At 45.8% G+C, this 26,141-nt stretch overlaps 1 protein-coding gene across 1 annotated transcript; it reads left to right on the top strand.

Moving 5' to 3' along the window:
- The first annotated feature begins 5,227 nt into the window (after positions 1-5,227).
- On the top strand, positions 5,228-24,198 carry Lmbr1l (limb development membrane protein 1 like). The gene is made up of 17 exons (XM_090325186.1): positions 5,228-5,385; positions 9,796-9,880; positions 11,261-11,294; positions 14,049-14,188; positions 14,336-14,439; positions 14,769-14,895; positions 16,983-17,051; positions 17,174-17,238; positions 17,811-17,883; positions 17,974-18,057; positions 18,151-18,227; positions 19,772-19,849; positions 19,951-20,024; positions 20,371-20,461; positions 20,565-20,631; positions 23,298-23,459; positions 23,623-24,198. The coding sequence occupies exons 1-17, from the start codon at positions 5,314-5,316 to the stop codon at positions 23,685-23,687; spliced, it is 1,467 nt and encodes a 488-aa protein (XP_090181312.1). The 5' UTR covers positions 5,228-5,313; the 3' UTR covers positions 23,688-24,198.
- Positions 24,199-26,141: the final 1,943 nt, after the last annotated feature.

Below are 26,141 nucleotides of genomic sequence, written 5' to 3'. Positions count from 1 at the left end.
GTCCCTGAGCTCTTCAGCTCTAGGATATCACTCTACCTGGGCCTGGCCATTGTCCTTGAGTTTTTCAGCTCAAGGCTACTGCCCTACCCCTTGAGCCACAGACCACTTCCCTTTTTCTCTAGTGATTAGAGATAAGAGTCTTACTGTCTAAAAAAAAAAAGAGTCTCACTGTCTTTAGTGCCCGAGCTGGCTTTGAACTGAGATCCTCAGGTCTCAGCCTCCTGAGCCATTGCATTGTGCCCAGCTTTCTTTCTTTCTCTTCTTTCTTTCTTTCTTTTTTTTTTTTTGTCATGATGCTTGAACTCTGGCTCTGGGTTCTCTGTTCCTGAGCTTTTTGCTCAAGGCTATTGGTCTACCATTTAAACCACAGACAACACTACTTCTGTGTGAGTGTGTGTGTGTGTATGTGTGTGTGTGTGTGTGTGTGTGTTGAGTAGTTTATTGGACATAAGAGTCTATGCACCTACTACCTGACGAATGTAACCCCTCTATACATTATCCCAACACTAAAAAAAAAGTCTCAGGGGGTGGGTGCAGTGGCTCATGTCTGTAATCCTAGCTACTCAGAAGGCTGAGGATCACGGTTTAAAGCCAGCCTGGGCACTAATGTCTGAGAGACTTTTATCTCTAATTAACCACTAGAATACCAGAAGTGGTGCTGTGGCTCTAGGGGTAGGGTGGTAGCGTTAAGCTGAAGAGGTCAGATACAGCACCCAGGCCCAGAGTCCAAGCCCCATGATACACACCAAAAAAAAAAAAAAAAAGTCTCAGGGACTCTGGCACTGTGTCCTTTTTTGCTCAAGGGTAGCACTCTACCACTGTGAGCCACAGCTCCACTTTTAACTTTTTGTTAGTTAAAGAGTCTCAGACTTGCCTGGTTTTCAGATCTCAGCTTTCTGAGTAGCTAGACAGCTTTAAGTTACTGGCACCTGGCTACAGAGTAAGATTCAATCTAACAAGAAAAAAAAAAAGATGGATGGATGGATGGATCAATGGATGGATAGATAAATAGATAAATAACAGACAGACAGGTAATTTGTTAGGTCTTTGTGATGGAGAGTAAACTAATGTTTGGAAGACATTAATGTTTAGCAGTTACTAGAGTTTCAGTCTGGATAAGCTTCCTTACCTAAGTTGCTTGAAGACTGTGGAAGTTATAGGCAAGATAGTCCCCTTTCTATGAGCAATCAGTAACTAATCTCTGGGTACATCGGATTCACAAACATTGTTTATTATGTGAACTATTCTGGGTTAATTAAATACCAGGGATACAAAGAGGGTGAATTAGAAGTCAAATGTGTGAATAGTCCTTGAAAGGAAAGGAAAGGAGAAAAGTCATAAAGAAGGTAAAGCAAAACAACAAAACAGACTCAAATAAGAACAGCTCAAGACAACCAATGTAGCCTAGCACAGAGTAGATTGAGGTAGGAGGACTGTAAGTTTGACGCCATCCTGGGCTATATAACAAGATTTTGCCTCAAAATCTTTACAAGGCTGAGAATATGACTTAGTGATAGAGTGCTTGCCTTGCGTGTATGAAGCCCTGAGTTTGATTCCTCTGTACCACATAAACAGAAAACACCAAAAGTAGCACTGTAGAGTGCTAGACTTGAGCAAAAGAAGCTCAGGGACAGTGCCCAGGACCTGAGTTCAAGGTCCAGGAGACAAAAAAATGAAGCTGGGAACTGGTGAGCCTGTAATTCTGACTACTCAGGAGGCTAAGATTTGAGGATTGGGGTTCAGAGCTAGCTTGGATAGAAAAATCCACAAGTCTCTCTCTCTCTCTCTCTCTCTCTCTCTCTCTCTCTCTCTCTCTCTCTCTCTCTCTCTCTCTCTCTTGTTTTCTCTCTCTCTCTTGTTCTCTCTCTCTCTCTCTCTCTCTCTCTCTCTCTCTCTCTCTCTCTCTCTCTTTCTCTCTCTCTCTCACTCCTTCCCTCCCTCCCTCCCTCTCTTTCTCTCTTTGCTAGCCCTGGGACTGGAACTCAGGACCTGAATACTGTCCTTGGGTTTTCTCAAGGTTAGACCTCTACCACTTAAGCCACAGCACCACTTCCAGCTTATTTATTTATTAGATATGTGTTACTGAGAAGTTGAACCCAGGACTTTGTGTATGCTATGCAAGCACTCTAAAACCAGGCCAAACTCCTGGCCTCCATGAAACTCTTTTCTCCAAGGAACCACCAAAAATCTGTAAGTGAGGTATGGCTCAAGTGGTAGAGCATCAGCTTTGAGCAAAAAAAGATCAGGAACAAGGCCCAGCCCCTGAAGTCAAGACCAGGTACTGGCAAGCCTGCCTCTACACACACACACACACACACACAACACACACACACACACACACACACACACACACACACACACACACAGATCCAGGCTAATATGATGAAAGAATTAGACAAAGCAATTAGAAGGCAGAAGCAAAGAATGAGTTTGAGCCAATTGTAGCCAACCTGAACTACATAGAGGCTCTGTTCAGGAAAAAAAAAAAAGATTCATATATAATAGTATATGACTCAGATAATGTCACAGCACTTTATAAACTATAAGATAGTAATAAATTTGGAAGCAATTTGAAAGTAAGATGATGAGAACTGCTAGAATCACAATATATATCTTCATGCCAGCCATCTTTTCTCAGTGCATTTGTAAATGTTTGTGTGTCTAAATCTATTAGTCATCAGGTTAAGAGCTAAGGAAATCATCCTGCCCAACATAAATATAATTCTTAGGGTTGGAGGCATGATTCAAGCTGTAGAGGACCTGCCTAGCAAGTGCAAGGCCCTCAGTTCAAAACTGAATACATATGATGCTTTCTCTGGAGGAGGGGAAGGTGAACAAACAAATATAAACATGTTAAATACAATTATCACAAGTTGTGACAAATGATGTAACAAAATTGGTTGTAGATAAGATTCCTCTAACCAGGTAATGTTTAAACTCAACCTGAAGGAGACTAAAACCCGTGGTGTACTGGGAAAGAGTTGAAGGGAAAGCTCTCTTGGATGGAGCAGACAGTAAGTCCAAAGTCCTGAGATGGAAAAAGAGCTTGGCAAGGCAAGTCCAGGATAAGGATAAAGTCAAGTTACAATATAAAGAGGCTAGCTCATGGGTCACAAACTCAAATGAACAGCTGAACTGAGAATATAAAGAGAAAACTGGTGATGTGGACTATGCAAGACTGAAGTAGAGCCTGTCCCATCTATAGAGCCATAGGTGTGTGTGTGTGTGTGTGTGTGTGTGTGTGTGTGCGCGCACGCACGCGCACGTGCTAGTGCTGGGGCTTGAACTCAGGGCCTGAGCAATCTCCTTTTTTTTCAGCACAAGGCTGATGTTCTACCATTTGATGCCAAACTCTACTTTTGGTTTTTTTGGTGGTTAACCAAAGGTAAGAGCCTTTTGAACTTCCCTGCCAAGGCTAAACCTTTGAATGATAATCTTCAGATCTCAGCCTTCTAAAAGGCAAGGATTGTGAGTCACTGGTGCCCAGTATTAATTTTTTAATTTATCTTTAAGTAGTTGTACAAAGAGGTTTCAATTCTGTCCTTTTTTTTTTTTTTTTTTTTGCCAGTCCTGAGCTCAGGGCCTTGACACTGTCCTTGGACTTTCTTACTTGAGCCTCAGCACCACTTTCGGGTTTTATGTATGTGGTACAGAGGAATTGAATCCCAGTCTTTGTGCCCAATTCTGTCCTTTTTGTATCTGTTTCTACTGTTAATTTCTGTTCACTCCTATCTTGGTTGCTAAGAGGAAAGCTGACTTTCCAAGTCCTGTCATTATCTGGTTTTGATATGTAGCCTAAAATAGTCTGGAACTTAAGATTCTCCTGCATCACTATTGCAACTGCTGAACTTACAGACATGCACTACCAGGCTCTTATCTCAAATGCTTGAGATGGTTGAACCCACCGATATGGAATCCAACAATATGGAGAGCCAGTTTTATACATATTTGTATATATGCTTTTTGTTTTTCAAGGTCCTAGGACATACCACTTGGGAAACAAAAGTGTCAAGAGTTCAATTATTAACTACTTTGGTCTCTCAGTTACTCGGATTGACACATTCTAGTTTTCTAGATTTGGGGTCCCATAAGTATAAGCAGGCAGGGATCAAACCGGCTATTGTCATTGAAACACCTCTCTCTAAAAGACTTGTGAAGTTAAAATGAGATAAAAGGTATAAACTGAGTCAAGTGTCAGAGGCTCATGTTTGTAATCCTAGCGGGTTAGTATGGTGGAGAACTGGGAAGATGAGATTAAGACCCGGGTTTGAAGTCAGCCCAAGCAGGAAAGTCTGTGAGACTTACATTCGATTACTCAACAAAAACTCGAAAATGAGGTTTGGCTCAAGTGGTAGAGCCCAGCCTTGAGCAAAACTACTAGGGGACAGCACTCTTACACACGCACACACACACACACACACACACACACACACCCCTACGTAATAACTTGAAAGTCACTTAGGTGGTTAGCTAACATTCCAGCTCTATTCATCAGTTTCCCTGTGGTCATTATCTGGCAACGTTTCAGGACACAGTTTTCCTTAGTATTTGTTCTCCCACACACGAGGTTTCCCATAATAAAGAATGAGTTGAAAACTGGCCACGAGAGTGTAGGAGGGGTACTCAGACACAGATACACAGAAAATACTGGGTTATTAGCAGCATATCAGAAACTCCCGGCGTGCTCTTACAACCTGCCTGACTGGCCTGATCCAAAAGATCAGTTTAATCGCGGTCTAACTAAACCGTGGCCGTTACTAAAACACTGACAGCGTCAGCCCTCAGCGAGCAGAAGGTGAGAGATTAATCTCTTAAATTTTAGAATGCACTGCTGCAGGCACAAAAGATCCCGCCTCCTTCTACGAGCGAACCTATCACCGCTTCTCTGGAGATGAACGGCAGCTCTCTAGCAGCCAATGAATTCCGCTCTCTGGAAGGAACCCGCCCATCCCTTGTGTCGTCACTCTGGCTCTTAAAAAGATAGAACTAAACCTGACGCTTCCTGGTAGTTAGCTGAGTGGCGGGTGTTTGCGGAGAAACGTGACCGTGGCCCGACCTTAAAGGGGAGGGAGCCAAAGGGTAGTTAGAGCCCTTTAAAACGAGGGGGGGCTGGTGCCTGCCCCTTTAAGGGCGGGGCGTGCTGCCTGAATCCGAGCCACAGATTACCCCGGGTTTCCGTCACTAGCTGCGGGGAAAGGCTCCTCGGAGGGCCCGGGTGTTTGGCGGCGGCCTCACCCCCCCACCCCCGCTCGTCCTCTCCCCGGGCCCAGAGATTAACCCCCCCACCCCAACTCCAGTCATGCTGAACAGAGTATGGAAGCAGCTGACTACGAAGTGCTATCCGTGCGAGAGCAGCTTTTTCACGAGAGGGTCCGCGAGTGCATCGTGAGTAGGGGACCCGGGCCGGGCAGGGGAGGGCCCGGGGAAGAGGGGGAAGATGGTGGGAGGGCCAGGTGGCCGGCTCACCTCGCCTGGGACTGTGACACCTCCCCCACCGCCCTCCGAAGCCCTGCTGGGCACCGGGGTCGGGAGACTGAAGGCCTCGGGGGTGAGCGATTGTGAAGCTAGGGAACCCCCTGGGTCGGATCAGCTGGGGCTCGGCGCCGTAAACAAAGCCCGGCGGTTTCCGTTCCCCCGCCCCTCCCCCAGCGCCCTTCCTTCCCGGACCCCAGCGGGCGTTAGGGAGGGGAGGCTGAGTGTAAGGAGAGCCTGGAAAGCCCACGGGCAGGACGGGTTTCTCTTGAAGGGCGGGTTGATCTGCGCGTGTCCCTCCACACTGGATGGAGGGCCGTCGCCGCTCGCGTTGGGGGGAAGGGGAGGCTGCATCCCTCAGGGCCCGGTCGCGGGAGGGCTGGGGAAGGGGGCATAGCTGGGGCTTGGCGGGCTGCGGGCTCCCACTTGGAAAGAAAGTTATTGCTGCTGAATTCTCAGGTGTGGAAATGGGAACGATGGCTGCTCCCCCACCATTTCCACCTCCTTGGAGCTTTTTGCTTTTGTTCATTTGAGAATTGAGTCCAGGGCCTCTTGCATACTAAAGCACATGTTCTACCACTGCATCTATACCTTTTACACCTTTCCACTTTCCTTCCCTTTTTTTTTTTTGGTGGGGGTTGCCTGCATTATATTTATAATTTTAAAACCTTTTCCTTTTTATTGCACAAAAGAGTTTCATTATATTTGCATATATGTGCATCGTAATGTTTGAAACCCTGGATTTCCCAGCTTCCCAGCCATTTAGGGATTTCCTCTGGGAGTGGTCCCTTTGTGTATCTGAGCAACTCAGGTTCTTGCTCTTTAATCCCCCTCACTGTCACCTAGGGCAACACTTCTGGGCTGTAAATGATGCCCTAGTGGAGTGTAGGGAGCCCTATCTTCTCCAGGCCTTCTGTGAATTCTCTTCTTTTTTAGGTTTCTTCTCCATTTTTCTTCAAACAATAAAAAAGATTTGGAGAAATAGACATTGGGATAGGGAAAAACACTGATGGAGTTTGTATTTTGTGTGATATCCAGCTCTTCTTCCTTCTTTCCTTCCCTTCCCTTCCCTTCCCTCCCTCCCTCCCTTCCTTCCTTCCTTCCTTCCTTCCTTCCTTCCTTCCTTCCTTCCTCCCTTCCTCCCTCACTCCTTTTCCCCCTTCTCTTTCTTTCTTCTTTCTTTCTTTCTTTTTCTTTCTTTCTTTCTTTCTCTTTCTTTCTTTGACAATGTCTTGACCTATAATAAAGAACCCAGATCTTGGGTTTGGGAATGTGGCTCAGTGGTAGAGTGCTTGCCTAGCTAGCATTCATGGAGCCCCTGGCTTCCTCGGTACCACATACACAAAAAAGCTGAGAGTGGTGCTGTGGCTCAAGTGAAAGCACTAGCCTTGAGCAAAAGAAGCTCAGGGACCAGTGCCCATGCCCTGAGTTCAAGCCCCAGGACTGGCAAAACAAACAACAAACAAAAAAAGAAAACAGATCTTTTTTTTTTTTTTTTTTCCCCCAGTCCTGGGCTTGAGCTCAGAGCCTGAGCACTGTCCTTGGACTTTCTCAAGGCTAGAGCTCTACCACTTGAGCCTCAGCACCACTTCTGGCTTTTTTCTATGTATGTGGTACCGAGGAATCGAACCTTGGTCTTCATGCATGCTAGGCAAGCACTTTAACCACTAGGCCAAACTCCCGGCCCCAAGAAACCAGATCTTATGACTATATGGGCCAGGTTAATCTCAAACTTATTACCTTTCTTCCTTTGCCTCCCAAGTTCTGAGTTTACAAACCCACCATTCCTGGCTTCATTATTTTTCTCAGGCTGGGCTCTAGGCCATTCTGGGAATCCTCAAATTGGAAAAAAGGGTAAAGTAAACCAGGATGTAATGGAGTCTGTCCTTATCTGTAATAACTAAAAAGTAGGAAGTATATCCCTCCATGTGTGGGACTTTGGTAGAGGTCTGCTTCCAGGAAGGCTTCCTTATGTTGTTCTTGGTGTATAGGCCCACAGGGTAGCATTGGACATATTGTACAGGCACACCCAGGCCTTGAGGCCGTGTAGGGCCTGAGGCTCACACTCCTAGACTACAGGGAGGGATGAGACAGTGTACAGAATTAGGCTCCTAGATATGTCTCTCCTATCCATTAGTGCCATTAGCTACTTTAGTGATGAATAACGGCAGCCTTGATGCTTCTGGTGGCTCCCCCATCTGGCACCCATCTATAGTATAGAGAATAACCTAGCCTTTGCTGGAACTTCGTGGAACTCTGGCCTGACCTCTTGAGCCCTCCCACCTTCCTATTACGCAAGTTCAGGGCAGAGCACTAGGCTATAAAAATCATGCAGCTACAATCTGAGTGGCTTTTTTCTGATTCCCTAATGTTAGAAGCTACAATTCCCCTCCATACCCCCCACCTTGTAAACCTATGGCGGTGTATAGATAGCTGTATGAAAATTCCCTGTGGATTCAGCTCCTCTTGGGAGGTAGATGATCTATTAGACTGGTCAGTCCTGGAGACTGAACTCAGGGCCTGAGTTGTTCTTTCTCAAGGTTAGAACTCTACCACTTGAGCCACAAGCACCATTTCTGGCTTTTTTCTATGTATGTGGTCCCAAGGAATTGACCCGGGGTCTTCATGCATACTAAGCATGCACTCTACCACTAGGCTAAACTCCCGGCCCTGGTCTTAACTTTCTTCAGTAACATCTGTTCCAGAGACCCTAGCCTTGATTGTGGAGCTAAATTGAGCAGTTGCCTCTCTCCTGGCAATAGTGGCTGACTTGGAATGAGGTAGAAATGTAGCCTACATACTGATTAATCTGCCTGAATTCCGACGTAGTAGTAGTAGTCCAGCCATTCGGGGCAATAGAACAGATGATGATAGAGATCTGGTCCCAGAGTAGGAAATCACTTGAAATAGAGTTCAAGTATTGACTTTGTGTGTGTGTGTGTGTGTGTGTGTGTGTGTGTGTGTGTGTGTGTGTGTGTCCCCTGGGGATTGAACTCAGGGCCTGAGTGCTGTCTCTTGAGCTTTTTTGCTCAAGGCCAGTGCTCTACCTTTTGAGCCACAGCTCTACTTCTGGCTTTTTGGGTGCTTCATTGGAGATAAGAGTCTCTCAGACTTTTCTGTCTGGACTGGCTTCAAACCATGATCCTCAGATCTCAGCCTTCTGAGTAGCTAGGATTACAGGTGTGAGCCACTGCGCCTGTCCAGACTACTTTGGTGTGTGTATGCAAATTCTGGGGCTTGAACTCAGAGCCTGGGTGCTGTCCCTGAGTTCTTTTGCTCAAGGCTAACACTCTACCACTTGAGCCACAGCTCCATTTCTGGATTTTTGGTGATTAATTGGAGATAAGTGTCTTGTGTACTTTTGTGCCTGGGCTGGCTTCAAACTGTAATCCTCACATCTTGGTCTCCTGAATGGCTAGGCTTACAGTGTGAGACACTGGCTTAAGTGGCTGATACCAGCTCTAGAATCCATGCAGATGTTGAGCCCCAACTAAAGCATACTCTTAGATTAAATGAAGATTAAAAAGAGTTGGTCTCAGAGCAGACATGGTCACTCAGGATCCCCGAATAAACAGAGTAGACGTTTTGACTTGGTCTAGAAACGATTTCTATATCTTCCTGGAACTTGGTTCAAGGAGCAGCTAGAGTGGGGTAAGAGAGGAGTGCCACGTCAGTGCAGACATCTTTCTCTCCTCAAACCTGTACCCTTCATAGTCAGGTTCCCAAAGGATATCTCTTCTAGTTCTATGGCCTGATTTAGAGGTTTAGGAATTTCCTCTGCCTGTTTACCAACCAGGTAAATGGTCTCAGCTGTTTTCTCACAGGAAAGCCCTTATAGGGCTAGGCATGGTACTGTTTCCTAAGTGCATAAGCTAACCCTGAGAAAGAGAGAATCCCAGGAAGTATGGAACCTAATTCAAGAAAGTTACCCCCAGGGCCGGGAAGGTGACTTAGTGGTAGAGTGTTTGCCTAGTATGCATGAAGCCCTGAGTTAATTTCTCAGTACCACATAAACAGAAAAGGCCAGAAGTGGTGCTGTGGCTCAAGTGGTAGAGTGCTAGCTTTGAGCAAAAGAAGCTCAGGGACATGTACCTAGGCCCTGCATTCAAGCCCTAGGACTGGCAGAGGGAGAGAGGGAGTGGGGGAGGACACAGAGTGAGACAGAGACACAGAGATGAGAAGGGAGGGAGGGAAAGAAGGAAGGAAGGAGGGAGGGAGGGATAAAGTGAGAAAGTGACTCCCTGGAATAAACAGAATGGCCTTTAGGTCTAGTGGATGTGATAGAGATTAGAATTTCTCATCCTTGTTTGCTTTCTGCCACAGATCTCAATTCTTCTATTTGCAACACTCTACATCCTTTGCCACATCTTCCTGACTCGCTTCAAAAAGCCTGCTGAGTTCACCACAGGTACCTGAGACTTCCCTGCCATCTGATGGAGTTTCTGTTGCCATGGAGCCAGCCTCAAGGGAATGGGTGACTGGCGCCTGCTGGGAGAGGAGAGGTGGCTGTGCTGGACTGATCTAGAGAGCCTTTGATTTTTCAACCTACCTTCCTATAGGCAGTGCCAAAATATGAGGTGGGAGGTTTAGATATCTGAAAAGCTGTGGGTAGTCTTTCTAATCCTTGGTTTCATCCTACAAAATGGGCATCATGTCTATCTAGGACATTGTCATTATGTGGACAAAATTAGGGCTTTTAATGAACTTGAAGTAGGCAACTACCCAGGTACATGCTCTGTATCATCTCGTGTCCTGGTGATCCTGTCCCCAGGACCAGAGACCTTCCTGACCATTGAAGTTCCAGGACCTGGTGATGGTAGCCTTCCTCTTTATAGAGAGCCTAAGTGTGCTTCGATTGCTTTCTTTCCTGAAGACCTGTGAGGCAAGGGACACCCTTGCTTCAAGGTCTAACCCCAGTCTTCTTGCCTCTTCTCCACTTAGAATGATGGCATAAGGGGTGGGAATGTGGCTTAGTGGTAGAGTGCTTGCCTAGCTATGCATGAAGTCCTGGGTTCAATTCGTCAGTACCACATAAACAGAAAAAGCCAGAAGTGGCACTGTGGCTCTCAAGTGGTAGAGTGCCCCAGGATTGGCAAAAAAAAAAAAAAGAAAAGAAAAGAAAAGAATGATGGCATGAGCCCCAACCCAACAAGGTAGCTACCCTTGTGTAATTCTCATAGGGCTTTCTCTGTGGATAGCCCCTTCCTCATCTCATTATTCTTCCCTTCACCCAGCCATTGATGTAACCAACCTTAAGATTAATTGTTTATTGTATCTGAGTGTTTCTTCTGTGATGGGAGAAATCATGAAAGGAAGGCGGTGATTGGTGGTTTGGTGGTTGGTCATTGGGCTTGAACTCTGGGCCTGGGTGCTGTCCCTGAGCTTTTTTTTTTCTCTCTCTTATGGCTAGTACTCTACCATTCTACCACTCAAACACTTGAGCCACAGCTCTACTTCTGGCTTTTTGCTTGGTAATTGGAGATAAGAGTCTCATAGACTTGGTTGTTCTGGCTGGCTTTGAACCTGGATCCTCAGATCTCAGCCTCCTGAGTAGCTAGGATTACAGACATGAGCCACCAGTGCCCAATCTTAGCACCACTGATCCTTAAAAACTGTCATCTGGGCTGGAAAGGTTGTGGGGTTCATAGTGTAATATCTCTCAAATCCTCCTTTCCAGCTCTGCTTCCATTGAGGGGACAGGAAGAAGGCAGGGGATACATTAGAAAACATTTCACTCTAGAACTGCCCATTGATGTCATACCTTTCCCTGTGTTTTTGTCTTTTACAGTGGATGATGAAGATGCCACAGTCAACAAGATTGCGTGAGTATCACTGCCTTTAGCATCTGACACCATTGTCTTTTAGGATCTGGATTTAGGAAGGCCTATATAGCCTAGTGGTTAAAGTGCTTGCCTAGCATGCACGGAGACCCGGGTTCGATTCCTCGGTACCACATACATAGAAAAAAAACAGAAATGGTGCTGAGGCTCAAGTGGTAGAGCTCTAGCCTTGAGAAAGTCCAAGGACAGTGCTCAGGTCCTGAGCTCAAGCCCAGGACTGGCCAAAAAAAAAAAAAAAAAAAGAACAAGAAGAAAAGGGGGCGTCACCCAGTGAAAACAGTTTCTGCTTCCACCCTATTTCTGGCCTCTTCCGGCTTTATACCTCACCCCAGGGACGCGCAGAAAAGCTGCTGTTCCTGTCTCCCTGGTTAGGCCAGAGCTTCTGGGAGCTTTCTGGCCAAGAACTATTGGCTGGGGCTTGAGTCACTGAAGTGTCTCTAGCTTGGCTTCATTTCCCAGCAGTCATTGGGGGTGAGGGATGTAGATGGGGTGTGGAGTATGGAGAAGATGCTAATCCCTGAGAACAGAGAATACTTGGTTTGGAGAGAAATCCCTTACTCCAGACTCTGACTGGCATTCACAAGGAGAGTTTAGAGATCAGAAGACAGTCCTACCCCTTGATGAACCAACCAGGTAAAAGTGACCCTTCTTCTTGGGCACCAGTATATTATGCCTGTAGTCCTAGCTACTTGGGAGGCTAAGTACTCGGGAGCAAGCTTCAAAGCCAGCCTGGGCAGGAAAATCTGAGAGATTCTTATTTCTGGTTAACCACCCTAAAGGAGCTGGACATGGAGCTGTGGCTCAAATGGTAGAACATTAGCTTTGAGCCAGAAAAGTTCAAGTATAGTACCCAGGCCCTTGAGTTCAAGCCCCAGGACTGGCACCAGAAACATCAACAACAAAAAGTGATCCTTCTTTTGAGCTGATATAGCCCAGGGTGCAAGCTTTGACTATGATTCTGGATTTCAGCCTCCCTTTGTCCTCGGTGCTAGTGCCGTCTTGCAGGGTATAACCATCTGACATGACCGTGCTCTTATCTAAACTGAAAGATACAAGCTGAGAAATCCATATCACTGAGCAGAGATGAAAAGCTACAGCCCTTAGCTTTGGTCTCATGTCCAGCATACCCTATAAGCATGTACAGGAGAGCCACACATTCCTGGGATAGCCCAGGCAAGTGACATAGCAGGTGACTAGGTACTAATGAATGCCTGAGGTTGTGGCCCATTCTATGTGCCAAGATTTCCCTAGAGGTAAAGGAGTCCAGATGGAAAGTGAATTTATTTATTTGGTTAGTTAGTCAGTCATGGGATTTGAACTCAGGGTCTAGTCATTATGCTCAAGGCTGGTGTGTTACCACTTTGAGCCACAGCATCACCTCTAGTTTTCTTATGGTTAATTGGAGATAAGAGTTTCACAGATTTTCCTGCCAAGGCTGGCTCAGCTTCCTGAGTAGCTACGACTAGAGGCATATGCAGCAATGGATAGTTTCTTTTTTTTTTTTTTTTTAAATTTTTTTTTATTGTAATTAGTAAAAGGGTTACATGATATTTGCCATATAGAAGGTGCATTAATTCATATACATTGATACCCTTTCACATGTCTTGGTACCCATTTCCCTCCCCCCCCCCAATGGATAGTTTCTTAACTCTATTATTGCTATAGCTAGTTGTGGAATGAACAGTTATCCTTGGATACAAATGGGCTTTCTCAGTCAGGTGTGGTGGTTCAACCTATAATTGTAACTACTTGGGATGCAGAGATAGAAAAACATAGTTTGTGGCCAGCCTGAGCAAGAAGAATTTTATCTAGATACCATCTTACCCAGTGACTGGACACTGTGGCATGTGCCTATCATCTCAAGGTATGAGAGAAGTAAAATGACTGAGTGTCTGGCACCTGTAACTTCAGCAATGCAAGGAATCACAAACAGGAAGATCACAGACCAGGCTGGCTCAGGTATAAAAGAGATCTGAGCATTGTAATCCTAGCAATTCTGGAGGCTAAGATCAGAGGCTTATGGTTCAAAGCCAGCCCATGGGACAGTTATCTCCAATTAACCCCCAGAAAATCAGAAGTGATGCTGTGGTTCAAAGTGATGAGCACTAGCCTTCAGTGAAAAAGCTCAGGGACAGCACCCAGGCCCTGGGTTCAAGCCCCATGACCAACCAAGGGGAAAAAAAAGTGAGACCCTATCTCAAAAATAATCACCAAAGACTGGGAGCATGGCCTAGTGGTAGAGTGCTTGCCAAGCATGTATGAACACCCCCCACCCCTGGGGATTTGATTCCTTGGTACCCACATACACAGAAAAATCCAAAAGTGGTGCGGTGGCTCAAGTGGTAAACACTAGACTTAAGAAAGCCCAAGGACAGGGCTCAGGCTCTGAGTTCAAGGCCCAGGACTTGCAAAAAAAAAAAAAAAAGGCTGAGGGCTGGGAGTTTATCCTAGTAGTAGAGTGCTTGCTTAGCATGCTTGAAGACCCAGGTTCTATTCATTGGTGCCACATAGAAAAAGACATAAAGTGGTGCTGTGGCTCAAGTGGTAGAGCTCTAGCCTTGAGAAAACCCAAGACAGGGTTCAGGCCCTGAGTTCAAGCCCCTGCACTGGCAAAAAAAAAGGCTGATAGAGTGGCACAAGTAGTAAAATGCCTGCTTAGCAGCAATAATAGCAAAAGGAGGGCATGGGGCAGTAAGTGCTGAACTAAGGAAAGACACTGTCCTTTTCTCCACCCAGGCTGGAGCTGTGCACCTTTACCCTGGCAGTTGCCCTGGGTGCTGTCCTACTCTTGCCCTTCTCCATCATCAGCAACGAGGTGCTGCTCTCACTCCCACGGAACTACTACATTCAGTGGCTCAATGGTTCCCTCATTCATGGTGTGTAGATCTGGGCTATAGCTTGGGCTTGGAAGGGAGTGCAGGTAGTCTGGAAGACCTAGGCAGACTTAATCCCCCATCACATGTACGGTGGATCGCCCACTTACTGTTTCCCTCTGCTTTACCTTTTTTTTTTTTTTGCTTCAGGCCTCTGGAACCTTGTTTTTCTCTTCTCCAATCTCTCCCTCATCTTCCTCATGCCCTTTGCATACTTCTTCACGGAGTCTGAGGGCTTTGCTGGCTCCAGAAAGGTAAGTAAGGGATATATCAGAAACCTAGGAAAATATTGAACTGTACTGGGTCATTAGAAGAAGTTTGATGAATAATTGGTTCTTGGGGGATGAGTGAAAATTATAGGAACAAGTCAGGAGCCAGTAGCTCACCCTTGTAATCCTTGCTCCTCAGAAGGCTGAGATCTGAGGATTGTGATTCAAAGCCAGCCTTAGCAGGACAGTCCATGAAACTCTTTCAGTTAACTAGCAATGAATTGGTTCCCAGCAACCATTTCTAAGATCTTTCCTTCTCTACTCTGCCCTGATAATGACCCTCTCTTCCTATTCACCTTTTCTTTCTCCTATAGGGTGTCCTGGGTCGGGTCTACGAGACGGTGGTGATGTTGATGCTTCTCACTCTGCTGGTGCTAGGCATGGTGTGGGTGGCATCAGCCATTGTGGACAACAACAAGGCCAGCAGGGAGTCACTCTATGGTGAGAGGCTATGTTGGTTAGCTTTTCATCACTATGACACAATACCTGAGAAGAATAACTTAAAGAGGGAAAGATTTATTTTTAGATTATGGTCATTTGGCTCTGTAGTTCTGGGCCATGAGAAGACAGTATATCATGTGGCAGAGCAGAGATGCTCACCTCATGGTGAAGAGGAAGAAGAATGAGACAGAGAGAAGGAGACAAGAAAATGAACAAATAAGCATGATAGCAAGTAAAAAAGGGTAAGTAATAAGAGCCGGGTGCTGGTAGCTCATGCCTATAATTCTAGCTATTCAGGAGGCTGAAATCAGAGGATCATAGTTTGAAGCCTTCCTAGGCAAGAAAGTATATGAGACTTTTCTAGTGGTTAATTGGAGATAAGAGTCTCACAGACTTTCCTGTCTAGGTTGGTTTTGAACTTTGATCCTCAGATCTCAGCCTCCTGAGTAGATAGGATTATAGGTGTGGCCACTGACACCTGGTTCATGAGACATTTTTTTTTTTTTGCCAGTTCTGGGGCTTGAACTCAGAGCCTGAGCACTGTTCTTGGGTTTTCTCAAGGCCAGACCTCTACCACTTGAGCCACAGCACCACTTCCAGCTTTTTGTATGTATGTGGTACAGAGAAACCAAACCCAGGTCTTCGTGCATGCTAGGCAAACACTCTCCTACTAGGCCAAACTCCAGGCCCCTTCATGATACTCTTTTTTTTTTTTTTTTGCAGGGGGTGGGGGGCATCAGTTGTGGAACTTGAACTCTGGGCCTGGACATTGCTGTTGAACTCTTCAGCTCAAGGCTACCACCCTACCCCTTGAGCCATAGTGCTATTTCCCATTTTCTGGTGATTAATTGGAGACGGGAGTCTCACAGATTTTTGTGCCTGGGTTGGCTTTGAAACGTGGTTTCATATCTCAGCCTCCTGAGCAGCTAGGATTACAGGTGTGAGCCACTGTGCCCAGCTTTGTGAAACTCTTATCTCTAATTAACCCCCAAAAAACTGGAAGCAGAGCTATGACTCAAGTGGTAGAGGAGCCAACCTTGAGCAAAAACACTTAAGGGACAGCACCCAGGCCCCATGTTTAAGCCCCAGAACCAGCGCGTGCATGCATTTGTGCACACACACAAGCTCTTCAAAGACATACACTTAGTGACTTATTTCCTTCAACTAGGCCTTACTTCTTAGTTTCTAATGATCCCATGAAGGTATGGATACACCAATAGATTATTCCTTTGATATGGTCAGAGCTTCCAAAAGCTCCATTGCAAGCCTTTAACATGTTAATTTGTGTACGGGAGGGGGCATTTCATATCTAAACCATAACAGAGGCCTTCTTTCATCCTCCTTTCAAGACTGGCCCTTCAGCTGGCTTTATGTTCACATGCATTAGTTCAACTGTTTCCTCTTTAAGTGAAGAAAGCTGAGCCAGCCGCCAGTGGCTCATGCCTGTAAATCCTAGCTACTCAGGAAGCTAAAGGGATTGATTGTTCAAAGCCACCCCTGGCATGAAAGTCTATGAGACCCTTATCTACAATAAACTACTCAGAAAGGACTAGAGGTGGTGCTGTAGCTCAAAGTGGTAGAGCACTAGTCTTGAACTGAAGAGCACAGGGGCAGCACCCAGGCTCAGAGTTCAAGCCCCACAACTGACTTAAAAAAAAAAAAAATTTGACACAGCCTTCCTTAGACTGAAGTGTCAAATTAATGGACTTTTGACCACATCTAACATGCAGAAATGTTCCTTGGACCCATATAATAATTTTAGATAAACAGAATGGATCAGTTGCTAATATACTGCTTTGTTTTTGTGCCAGTCCTGGGGCTTGAACTCAGGAGTCTGGGTATTGTCTCTGAGCTTTTGTGCTCAAGCCTAGCACTGTAGCATTTTAGCCACAGTTCCACTTCTGGCTGTATGATGATTCATTGGAGATAAGAGATAAGCTGGCTTTCATTCATCATCCCCAGATCTCAGCCACTTGAATAGCTAGGGTTACAGGTGTGAGCCACTGTGCCCAGCTCCCCTATAGGCTTTGTATTGTCTCAGATCCCCATGAATAATACCATGCTAACATGCCTGTTTTTGCTCTTAGACTTCTGGGAGTACTACCTCCCATATCTCTACTCCTGCATCTCCTTCCTTGGGGTTCTGCTACTCCTGGGTAAGTGTATAGGGTATGAGAGGAAATGGTGCGATCCAGGGATTACAATACGACCAGGGTGGAGGAGGGAGTAAGGGATAAAAAAGAAGATTCTGGCAAGTGTCTCACTCTTGTTCCTACAGTATGTACTCCACTAGGTCTCGCCCGCATGTTTTCTGTCACTGGGAAGCTGTTGGTCAAGCCCCGGGTATGTAGCACTCCTTGTCCTTTGATCATGCCATGCAAGTGAGGTTCCTGCAAAGCTGAAACAAAACTATGAAATGATTCACCTGTAGTTGTGTAGTACACAACTTGCAAAGGGCCACAGTTGTATTTTGTTGTTGTTGTTTTTTTGGTGGTGCCAAACCTGGGGCCTGAACTCAGGGCCTGCTGTCCACTTGAGCCACAGCTCTATTTCTGGCTTTTTGGTTATTTGGGGATAAACATATCTCATAGACTTTTCCCTGGACTGGCTTTGAGCTGTGATCCTCAGATCTTAGGCTCCTGAGTAGTTAAGATGACAGGCTGTGTGCCCAGCTGGGCCACAGCTTTTGTTGGCTTCTGTATCCTTTGCCCCTGTCCTCTAGAGCTTGTCACCAGATACACCAGGCTGAACACAAGGCAACTGGAATGGACTGGGGCAAAGCTGCTAGCCACAGGATGGTAAATGAGTGTTAGAGGAAGGACTAAAACTTCAGAACCCTGAGATAAACAGGATTTTCCTGGAGCCCTGGGGATCCCAGAGCCTCTGATAGTCCCTCCCTTTGTCCCTGCCTCTAGCTGTTAGAAGACCTGGAAGAACAGCTGAACTGCTCAGCTTTTGAAGAGGCAGCTCTGACCCGTAGGATCTGTAGTGAGTTGTTTTCTCCCTACTAGCATGGTGGGCCTGGCCTAGGCAGTGACTGCAGGACTAAGGGGGCAACACTATGTTCTCTTCCTCCAGATCCCACCTCTTGCTGGCTGCCTTTAGACATGGAGCTACTGCACAGACAGGTCCTGGCTCTTCAGACACAGAGGGTCCTGCTGGGTATGTGGGTTGGTAGGGTTTGGAATATCTGGGTTTCCGCAAGGAGAGTGACCCCTCATTCCAGGTACTTGCTAACCTCCTGTCCCTGCACAGAGAAGCGGCGGAAGGCTTCAGCCTGGCAGCGGAATCTGGGCTATCCCCTGGCCATGCTGTGCTTACTGGTGCTGACGGTAGGTATACTATCATTGTTGGGGATAAGGGGGGTCCTTGGGTACTTCAGACCTCCTCAGGATAGAATGATGTAGGGATAGTAGGTTATCATCATAATAGCTAGAAATGGTGATACGTGCCTATAATCACAACTACTTGGGAGATGAAAGCAGGAAGCAAAGTTACAGACCTTGTCTCAGAAACAATATATCAACTGAAAGGGATGGAGGTATGGCACCAGTGGTAGATTGTTTGCCTAGAATGCTCAAGACCCTGAGCTCAATTCCTAAGATTAAGATCAATTTCTCTTTTTTTTTTTTTTGGGGGGGGGGTCTGTCATGGAACTTGAACTCTTAGCCTGGGCAATGTCCCTGAGCTTTTCAGCTCAAGGCTACCATCCTACCCCTTAAGCCATAGGGCCACTTCCAGTTTTCTGATGATTAATTGGAGATAAGACTCACGTACTTTTTAGTGCCAGGCTGGCTTTGAACCGTGATCCTCAGATCTCAACTTCCTGAGTAACTAGGATTACAGGTATGTGCTACTGTGCCTGACTCCTAAGGTCAATTTCTTTTTCTTATTCTTTTTTTTTTTTCTCCAGTCCTGGGGCATGAACTCAGGGCCTGAGCACTATCCTTGGGCTTTCCTCAAGGCTAGAGCTCTACCACTTGAGCTACAGTACCACTTCTGGCTTTTTTCTATGTATGTACTGAGGAATCGAACCGGGTCTTTGTGCAACCTAGGCAAGCAAGGCTAGATAGAGCTCTAACACTTGAGTCTCAGCACCACTTCTGGCTTTTTCTAAGTAGGTGGTACCAAGGAATCGAATTCGGGTCTTCGTGCATGCTAGGCAAGCACTCTACCACCAGGCCAAACTCCTGGCCCTCAATTTCTTGATGTCAAGAAAGCATGCACAAGAAGGCTCAAAGACAGAGCCGAGCATTGGCAATGAAAAAGAAGGAAGAGGCCAGGAGTTTGGCCTAGTGGTTAAAGTGCTTGCCTAGCATGCATGAGGACCCGGGTTCGATTCTTCGGTACCACATATAGAAAAAAGCCGGAAGTGGTGCTGAGGCTCAAGTGGTAGAGCTCTAGCCTTGAGAAAGTCCAAGGACAGTGCTCAGGTCCTGAGCTCAAGCCCAGGACTGGCAAAAAAAAAAAAAAAGAAGGAAGAGAAAGAGGAGGAGGAGGAGGAGGAAGAGAAAAAAAGAGTAAGGGTTGAGGTTTCATACATTCCCTCCAATTGTCATGTGCTTGACTCAGGAATTGTTATTACAGTCAGAAAAATTGCGCTTTTTCTAGATACTCCTTTTTTTTTTTTTAAACAGAGGCAAGTACTATACCACTAAGCCACATTCCCAGCCCCAGCTTACCTTTTTCAATATCACCTTAATATCCTCAAAGATGTTCTATTGTCTCAAGGAGGTTTGCCCACAGCTAGTTACTAGTTAGAACTATACCCAGACTTGAAAACTCAAATATTAGACCAGATCTCTGCTTTTAACTTTGAACTCTGGTACAGCTGTGGACTGGGGCAGAATTGGAAATCTGATTTTGTTATACATAGGGCCTGTCTGTACTTATTGTGGCCATCCACATCCTGGAGCTGCTCATTGATGAGGCTGCCATGCCACGGGGCATACAGGTATGAGGATGCCCTCTTATTATGTCTTTTGGGGGAGGAAGGCTGGGTGCTGGTTGGTGCTGGTGGTGGAGTGTGCCTCAATGATACTACCCCACCCACAGGATGCCTCCCTGGGCCAGGTCTCCTTCTCCAAGCTGGGCTCCTTTGGTGCCATCATCCAGGTTGTACTCATCTTGTATCCTTCTGTAAACCCACTATTGCTTCTGCTTGTCAAGCCTGTCACCTAGCACTCTTATTTTTATTTTTTATTTTTTTTGCCAGTCCTGGGGCAGGAACTCAGGGCTTGGGCATGATCCTTGTGCTTTCTCAAGGCTAGCACTCTACCACTTGAGCCACAACACCACTTCTGGCTTTTTCTATGTATGTGGTAGCAAGGAATTGAAACCAGGGCTTGTGCATGCTAGACAAGCACTCTACTACTAGGCCAGATTCCCGGCCCAGGACTATTTATTTATTCCTTTTGAGATGAGGCATTCTTTCATCCTTTGGAGCTGGCCAGTTCTTCCCTAACCTAGTGACAGTTACTTGATGGTGTCCTCGGTCGTTGGCTTCTATAGCTCTCCTCTCTTCTGGAGTCTTCGGCCCAGATGGCATGACACCACCATGACACAGGTAGCTGGGAAGGAAGAGGCAGGGAAGCCTTTTGGGGACTAGGGTGGGTACGAAGTGCTAGTACTCTGCTATTCCTGCTTCTTCTTTTTCCACTCCCATCCAGATAATTGGCAATTGTGTCTGTCTCCTGGTCCTAAGCTCAGCACTTCCTGTCTTCTCTCGTACCCTGGGTAAGTAAGTAGCAAGAGGAGATAAGGGAACTGGTTTGTTTTGGATTTTGTCTTTAAAACAAGGTTTCCCTAGCTCAGGCTATCCTCAAACTTGCAATCCTTTCTGCTTCATGAGGGGTGGAATTACAGATTATATTGCATGTCTAGCTAGAATTCACTCTTTGAGTATATATTTTAAAAAGTACAAAGCATATATACGCTCTTTTGAATTCCCACAACAAACTATAAGATCATTATTGTCTTATTATGTAGATGAAGAAATTAAATCTCTATATAGTTCCTATGCTAAATTTCAGGGTAGTGTGACTTCAAAGTGCATGCTTTCTTTCCCTTTCCACTGGTTATATTCCTGTTGCCTCCTTCACTTGGTGTTTGGACAGGGAGCACCATTTTTCTCCTAAGTCTTCAGTCTGGGCTGATCAAATAAACACTCTTGGCATGAGTGTGGTGATGCATACCTTTAATTATAGTACTTAGGAGTTAATTGCAAGAGGATAATTTATGAATTCAAGGCCAGTCTGGGCTACACATATAGCAATATTCTGTTTAAAAAAAAAAAAAAAAAAGCCAGGCACGGTGGCTTACGGCTGTAATCCTGGTTACTCAGGAGGCTGAGGTCTGAGGATCACGATTCAAAGCCAGCCTGGGCACTAAAGTCCATGAGACTCTTACCTTGAATAAACCACTAGGAAACCGGAAGTAGGGCTGTGGCTCACGGAGCAGAGCAGTAGCCTTGAGCTGAAGAGCTTAGGGACATTGCCTACATCCAGAGTTCAAGCCCCATGACCAACAAAAAAAACAAACAAAAAACTGAAGTAAGTAAATCAATCAATCAATCAATAAAATCGATAGAGAGCTTGGTTAACCAAGAATTATATACCAAGGTACAGGGTAGGCTACATTCTATTAGAGCCCTAATTCTTAAACCCTAGGCCATATTTTCTCTACACACTGGATGTCATGTAATACTTCAGTCCATCTTCTGCCTTTAGGGTTTTGATTAAGAAGTTCTTGGTGAAAAAAAAGTTTAAAAATGTAACTGATTTACCCACAGAGTAGTATGGAATCTACAGAAGTAAACAAGCCTCCCCTCCACACATCAGCCTCTGAATAGTGTTTTGTTTCAGTTAGCTACATTTAGTTCTTAAGTTCATTCAGTTTGTCTCTCTTACCCTAAATGGTTGAGGTCAGAAATGTTTCAAATTTTAGGCTCTGGTTTGGTGATATTTGCTATGATTTTATTAGTTGATCATCTCTAATCTAATCATTGGGATCCAAAATGTTCCAACAGTTTCAGTTCCTCCTTTTTTCCTTCTTTTTAAAATTATTTTTCCTACTTCCCACAGCTCCCCTCCTCTCTTCTTTTTCCCCTTCCCTTCACTCTCCTCTCTTCTTCCTCTCCGCGTACTCCTCCTCTCACCTCCTGTCCTTTCTCTTTCTTCTCTCTCCCACCTCTTTTCCCTCCCTTCTTTTGTTCTCTTTCCCCTTCTTTTTTTTTTTTTTTTTTTTTTGCCAGTCCTGGGCTTGAGCTCAGGGCCTGAGCACTGTCCTTGGACTTTCTCAAGGCTAGAGCTCTACCACTTGAGCTTCAGCACCACTTCCGGCTTTTTTCTATGTATGTGGTACCAAGGAATCGAACCCAGGTCTTCATGCATGCTAGGCAAGCACTTTAACCACTAGGCCAAACTCCCAGCCCCTCTTTCCCCTTCTTGTCCCTTTCCACCTCATCTCCTCTCTGTCCCCAGCTTCAGTTCTTGAGGCATGTTAGCTTTTGGATTTTTAGCTTTGGGGACTAGGGATATTCACCTTGTACTCTCTCCACTTTACTATTTGTATTTATGCCATGGAATTTAGTAGGAAAGTAAGCTTATGGGTCCATCAGATAGTTCTTTGTTTTTTTTTTGGTGGGTCATGGGGCTTGAACTCTGGGCCTGGGCACTGTCCCTGAGCTCTTCAGCTCAAGGCTGCCACCCTACCCCTTGATCCACAGCCCCATTTCCTACTTTTTAGTGGTTAATTGGAGATGAGTCTCACTGTGTTTAGTTCCTAGGCTGACTTTGAACCTTGATCCTCAGATCTCAGCCTCCTGAGTAGCTAGGATTGTAGGTGTGAGCCACCGTGCTTGGTGATTAGTTTTTTAGGTTGGATGAAAATAGCAATATTTACATAGAATTTAAGACAGTAATATATTAGAATGTGGACTATGATATAATATAGAGACATGTTATTGAAGGTTTTTCTTTTATTTTTACTGTGTGTCTCAATTTTTACAGTTCCATTCTTTGAGGAAACTGAAGCACAGAGAGTTTAAGGAACTTGATCTAGATCACATAGCTAGTTAGGAGTGGAGCTGGGATATGAACTAAAGCAGCTGATCACTATCTGAGATCTTAGCTACTCCATTGTTCTGTGTTCTAAAGAAAGCATGGTGGTCAGCTTGTAGACTCTGAGAATAAAGTTGCAAGCCTGGGAACTCTAGAGACATGTAGAGTGAAGACCAGCACTGGCCCTGCCTTGGAACAGATTGAGAAGTGACCCCAATGACTCAGAGAGACCGTCAGCTGTTACATGGCCACCAGGAGGCAGCAGAAAGTTGGGTTCCTATCAGGAGAGAAGTTGGGGAGCTTCCCCCCCCCAGTTGTCTAAATCTGGCATTTGTACTCCAGGGCTGACTCGCTTTGACTTGCTGGGTGACTTCGGACGCTTTAACTGGCTAGGCAACTTTTACATCGTGTTCCTCTACAATGCTGCCTTTGCTGGCCTCACCACACTCTGCCTGGTGAAGACCTTCACTGCAGCTGTGAGGGCTGAGCTGATCCGGGCCTTTGGTGAGAAAGAGTGGGAGACATGGGCTGCTGGGGTGGTGACTCTAAGGAAGGTCACTCTGCACCAGCCAGGGAGGAGAGGGTGTGCTCCTACTTTGTGTGTGTCTATGCCCTGGTTGTCTTAGGATAAAACACTTCTGATTCTCCACCTCCCACTTTTCTCCAGGGCTGGACAAACTGCCACTGCCTGTTTCCGGTTTCCCCCGGGCATCTAGGAAGACCCATCAATGACCTGCAGCTGGGGGAGGGAGGGAGAAAACTGGACACTGCCATCTGCTGCCTGGTCCTGGAAGGGAGCACAAGGTGGCTGGACCTCAGGACCTAGAATCTGAAAGGTTGGGTAGCACAGGGGAACTGAGCCATCTGCACTGTTGCATAATCTGAGCCAGAGTTTGGGACCAGGCCTGGGCATTTTCAGACTTAGCTGTGGCCTCAGATGAGGCAGAGCTAGGTAAGTGGGTCTGGCTTCTGGTCTCAATACCGTTTACACATCAATCTGCCTCACTGCTGTTTTGGGCCAAGCCCATAGCCATGTTTACATGATTTGATGTGCAATAGGGTAGGGTGGGAGTGGGAGGGGGGATGGACCAGGGGCTAGTTTAGGAGACTGGTTATGGTCTCCTTTGCCTCTGGCCAAGCACTGTCTCACCTGGAGAGACTTTGGACCACTGGAGATTGAGGGCATAGGGAAGAAGAGGCTGCACCCATCAGCAATAAAATTGATACCAGGGTTTGCTTTTTATTTTTTTAATTTGATTTTATTTTTTTTAAGAGCTGGTCTCTGTGTCTGTTTGAATGTCCTTGCTCTAGCCAAGTGGGATAAACAAAAAGGTTCTGCTACCATCCTTTTCCTTGCTCTACACCTGCTTTCTAGCGTCCTGTTTTGGCTACATGGATCTGGTGTTAAGCCATACAGTTGGGCAGTGGGACCTTAGCCTTACGTAACCTTGGAAATGGGGGTTGGAAGTATAGGAATAAGATACCCCGTACATCTTCCATCCCTGCCTTCCTTTGCTTAACACTTAGCTGTAGAATAAATGAAGTGGCTGATAATCAAAGATATTTTCCCCCCCGTACTGATAGTAGGGCTTGGACTTGGGGGCCTAGTCTTTGTCCCTTAGTTTTTTTTTTTTCTCAAACCACTTGAGCCATAGCTCCACTTCTTTATTTTTGGTGACTAATTAGAGATAAGAGCTTCTAGAGGCTGGAAATGTGGCTCAGGGGTAGAGGGCTTGTCTAACATGTATGAAGCCCCACATTTGATTCCTTAGTACCACATAAATAGAAAAATCCAGAAGTGGTACTGTAGCTCAAGTGGTAGAGTGCTAGCCTTGAGCAAAAGAAGCTCAGGGACAGTGCTAAGGCCCAGGACTTACAAAAAAAAAAGCTCTGGGCTGGTGGCTTATACTTGTAATCCTTGCTACTGAGAAGGCTGAGATCAGGATTGTAGTTCAAAGCCAGCCTGGGCAGGAAAGTCCAATTAACCACTAAAAACCGTAAGTGGAGCTGTAGCTCGAGTGGTAGAATGCTAGTCTTGAGTAAAAGAGCTCAGGGACACCACCAAGGCACCAAATTCAAGCCCCTTGACTGATAAAAAGTGAAAAGTGGCTGGGAATGTGGCTTAGTGGTAGAGTGCTTGCCTAGTATGCATGAAGCCCTGGATTTAGTTCCTCAGTACCACTAAACAGCAAAAGCTGGAAGTCGTACCATGGCTCAAGTGGTAGAGCACTAGCCTTGAGCAATGAGAGTCTCAGAGCCCAGGCCCTGAGTACAAGCCCCAGGACTGGCAAAAAAAGAAAGCCAGCCTCTTGGGCTTTTTCTGCCTAAGCTAGCTTTAAGCCATCATTCTCAAATCTCAACCTCCTGGGTAGCTAGGTTTACAGGCATGAGTCACTAATACCCAACCAAAGATTGTTTTATCCCTATCTGAGAAAAAAAGAATGCCTTAGTTGATCTTTGTAGAGGTTCTCACTTCCTTGAAGTCTTCCCCCTGCCTCCTGCCCCCTGCCCAGGCCCCTACTGCTAAGGTTCAAGCCCAGAATCTCACATGTAGACACTTCCTTTACCAGTGACCTATAGTCCTACCCCATGACTATCTTCTAAATGTAAGCCAGGAATGGTGCTCTGTTTCTTTGTTTTTGTTGTTTTTCCTAATGCATACAAGATTACTGTGAATGCTGGTCATGGAGCTTGGTGAGAGAAGGGTGAATATGGAATACAAAAAAAGCATAGATTCCACAACTATTTGCTGAGCACCCTAGTGTAGGCTAGACAGTTAGCCTTGGAGCTACATGATAAACAAACTGTGCTGAAGAACTGCTTTGTCTAGAAGAGTGCCAGATAATTTTAATGCCGTAATAGTTCATTGCCACTTCACAAGAGAACACAGGTGGGCAGTGTTGGGACACCAGGGAAGGCTTCTTGGAGGAAACAGTTTATACAAGGGAGAAATCAGTGAGTGATGAGTGAATGGATACGTGGGCACGGGTGGGTCACACCTGTAATCTTAGCTTCTCAGGAGGCTGAGATCTGAGGATCCTGGTTCTAAGCCAGCCCCAGCAGAAAAGCACATGAGATTCTTTTCTTCAATTAATCACCGAAAACTGGCAGTAGAGCTGTGACTCAAAATGGTAGGAGGTTAGCCTTGGGCAAAAAGCTCAGGGACAGTGTCCGGGTCCTGAGTTC

Source organism: Megascapheus bottae, chromosome 2, assembly GCF_031878675.1.
Source record: "Megascapheus bottae isolate mThoBot1 chromosome 2, mThoBot2.hap1, whole genome shotgun sequence".
NCBI lineage: Eukaryota > Metazoa > Chordata > Mammalia > Rodentia > Geomyidae > Megascapheus > Megascapheus bottae.
This window is presented reverse-complemented; position numbering and strand designations above follow the sequence as displayed.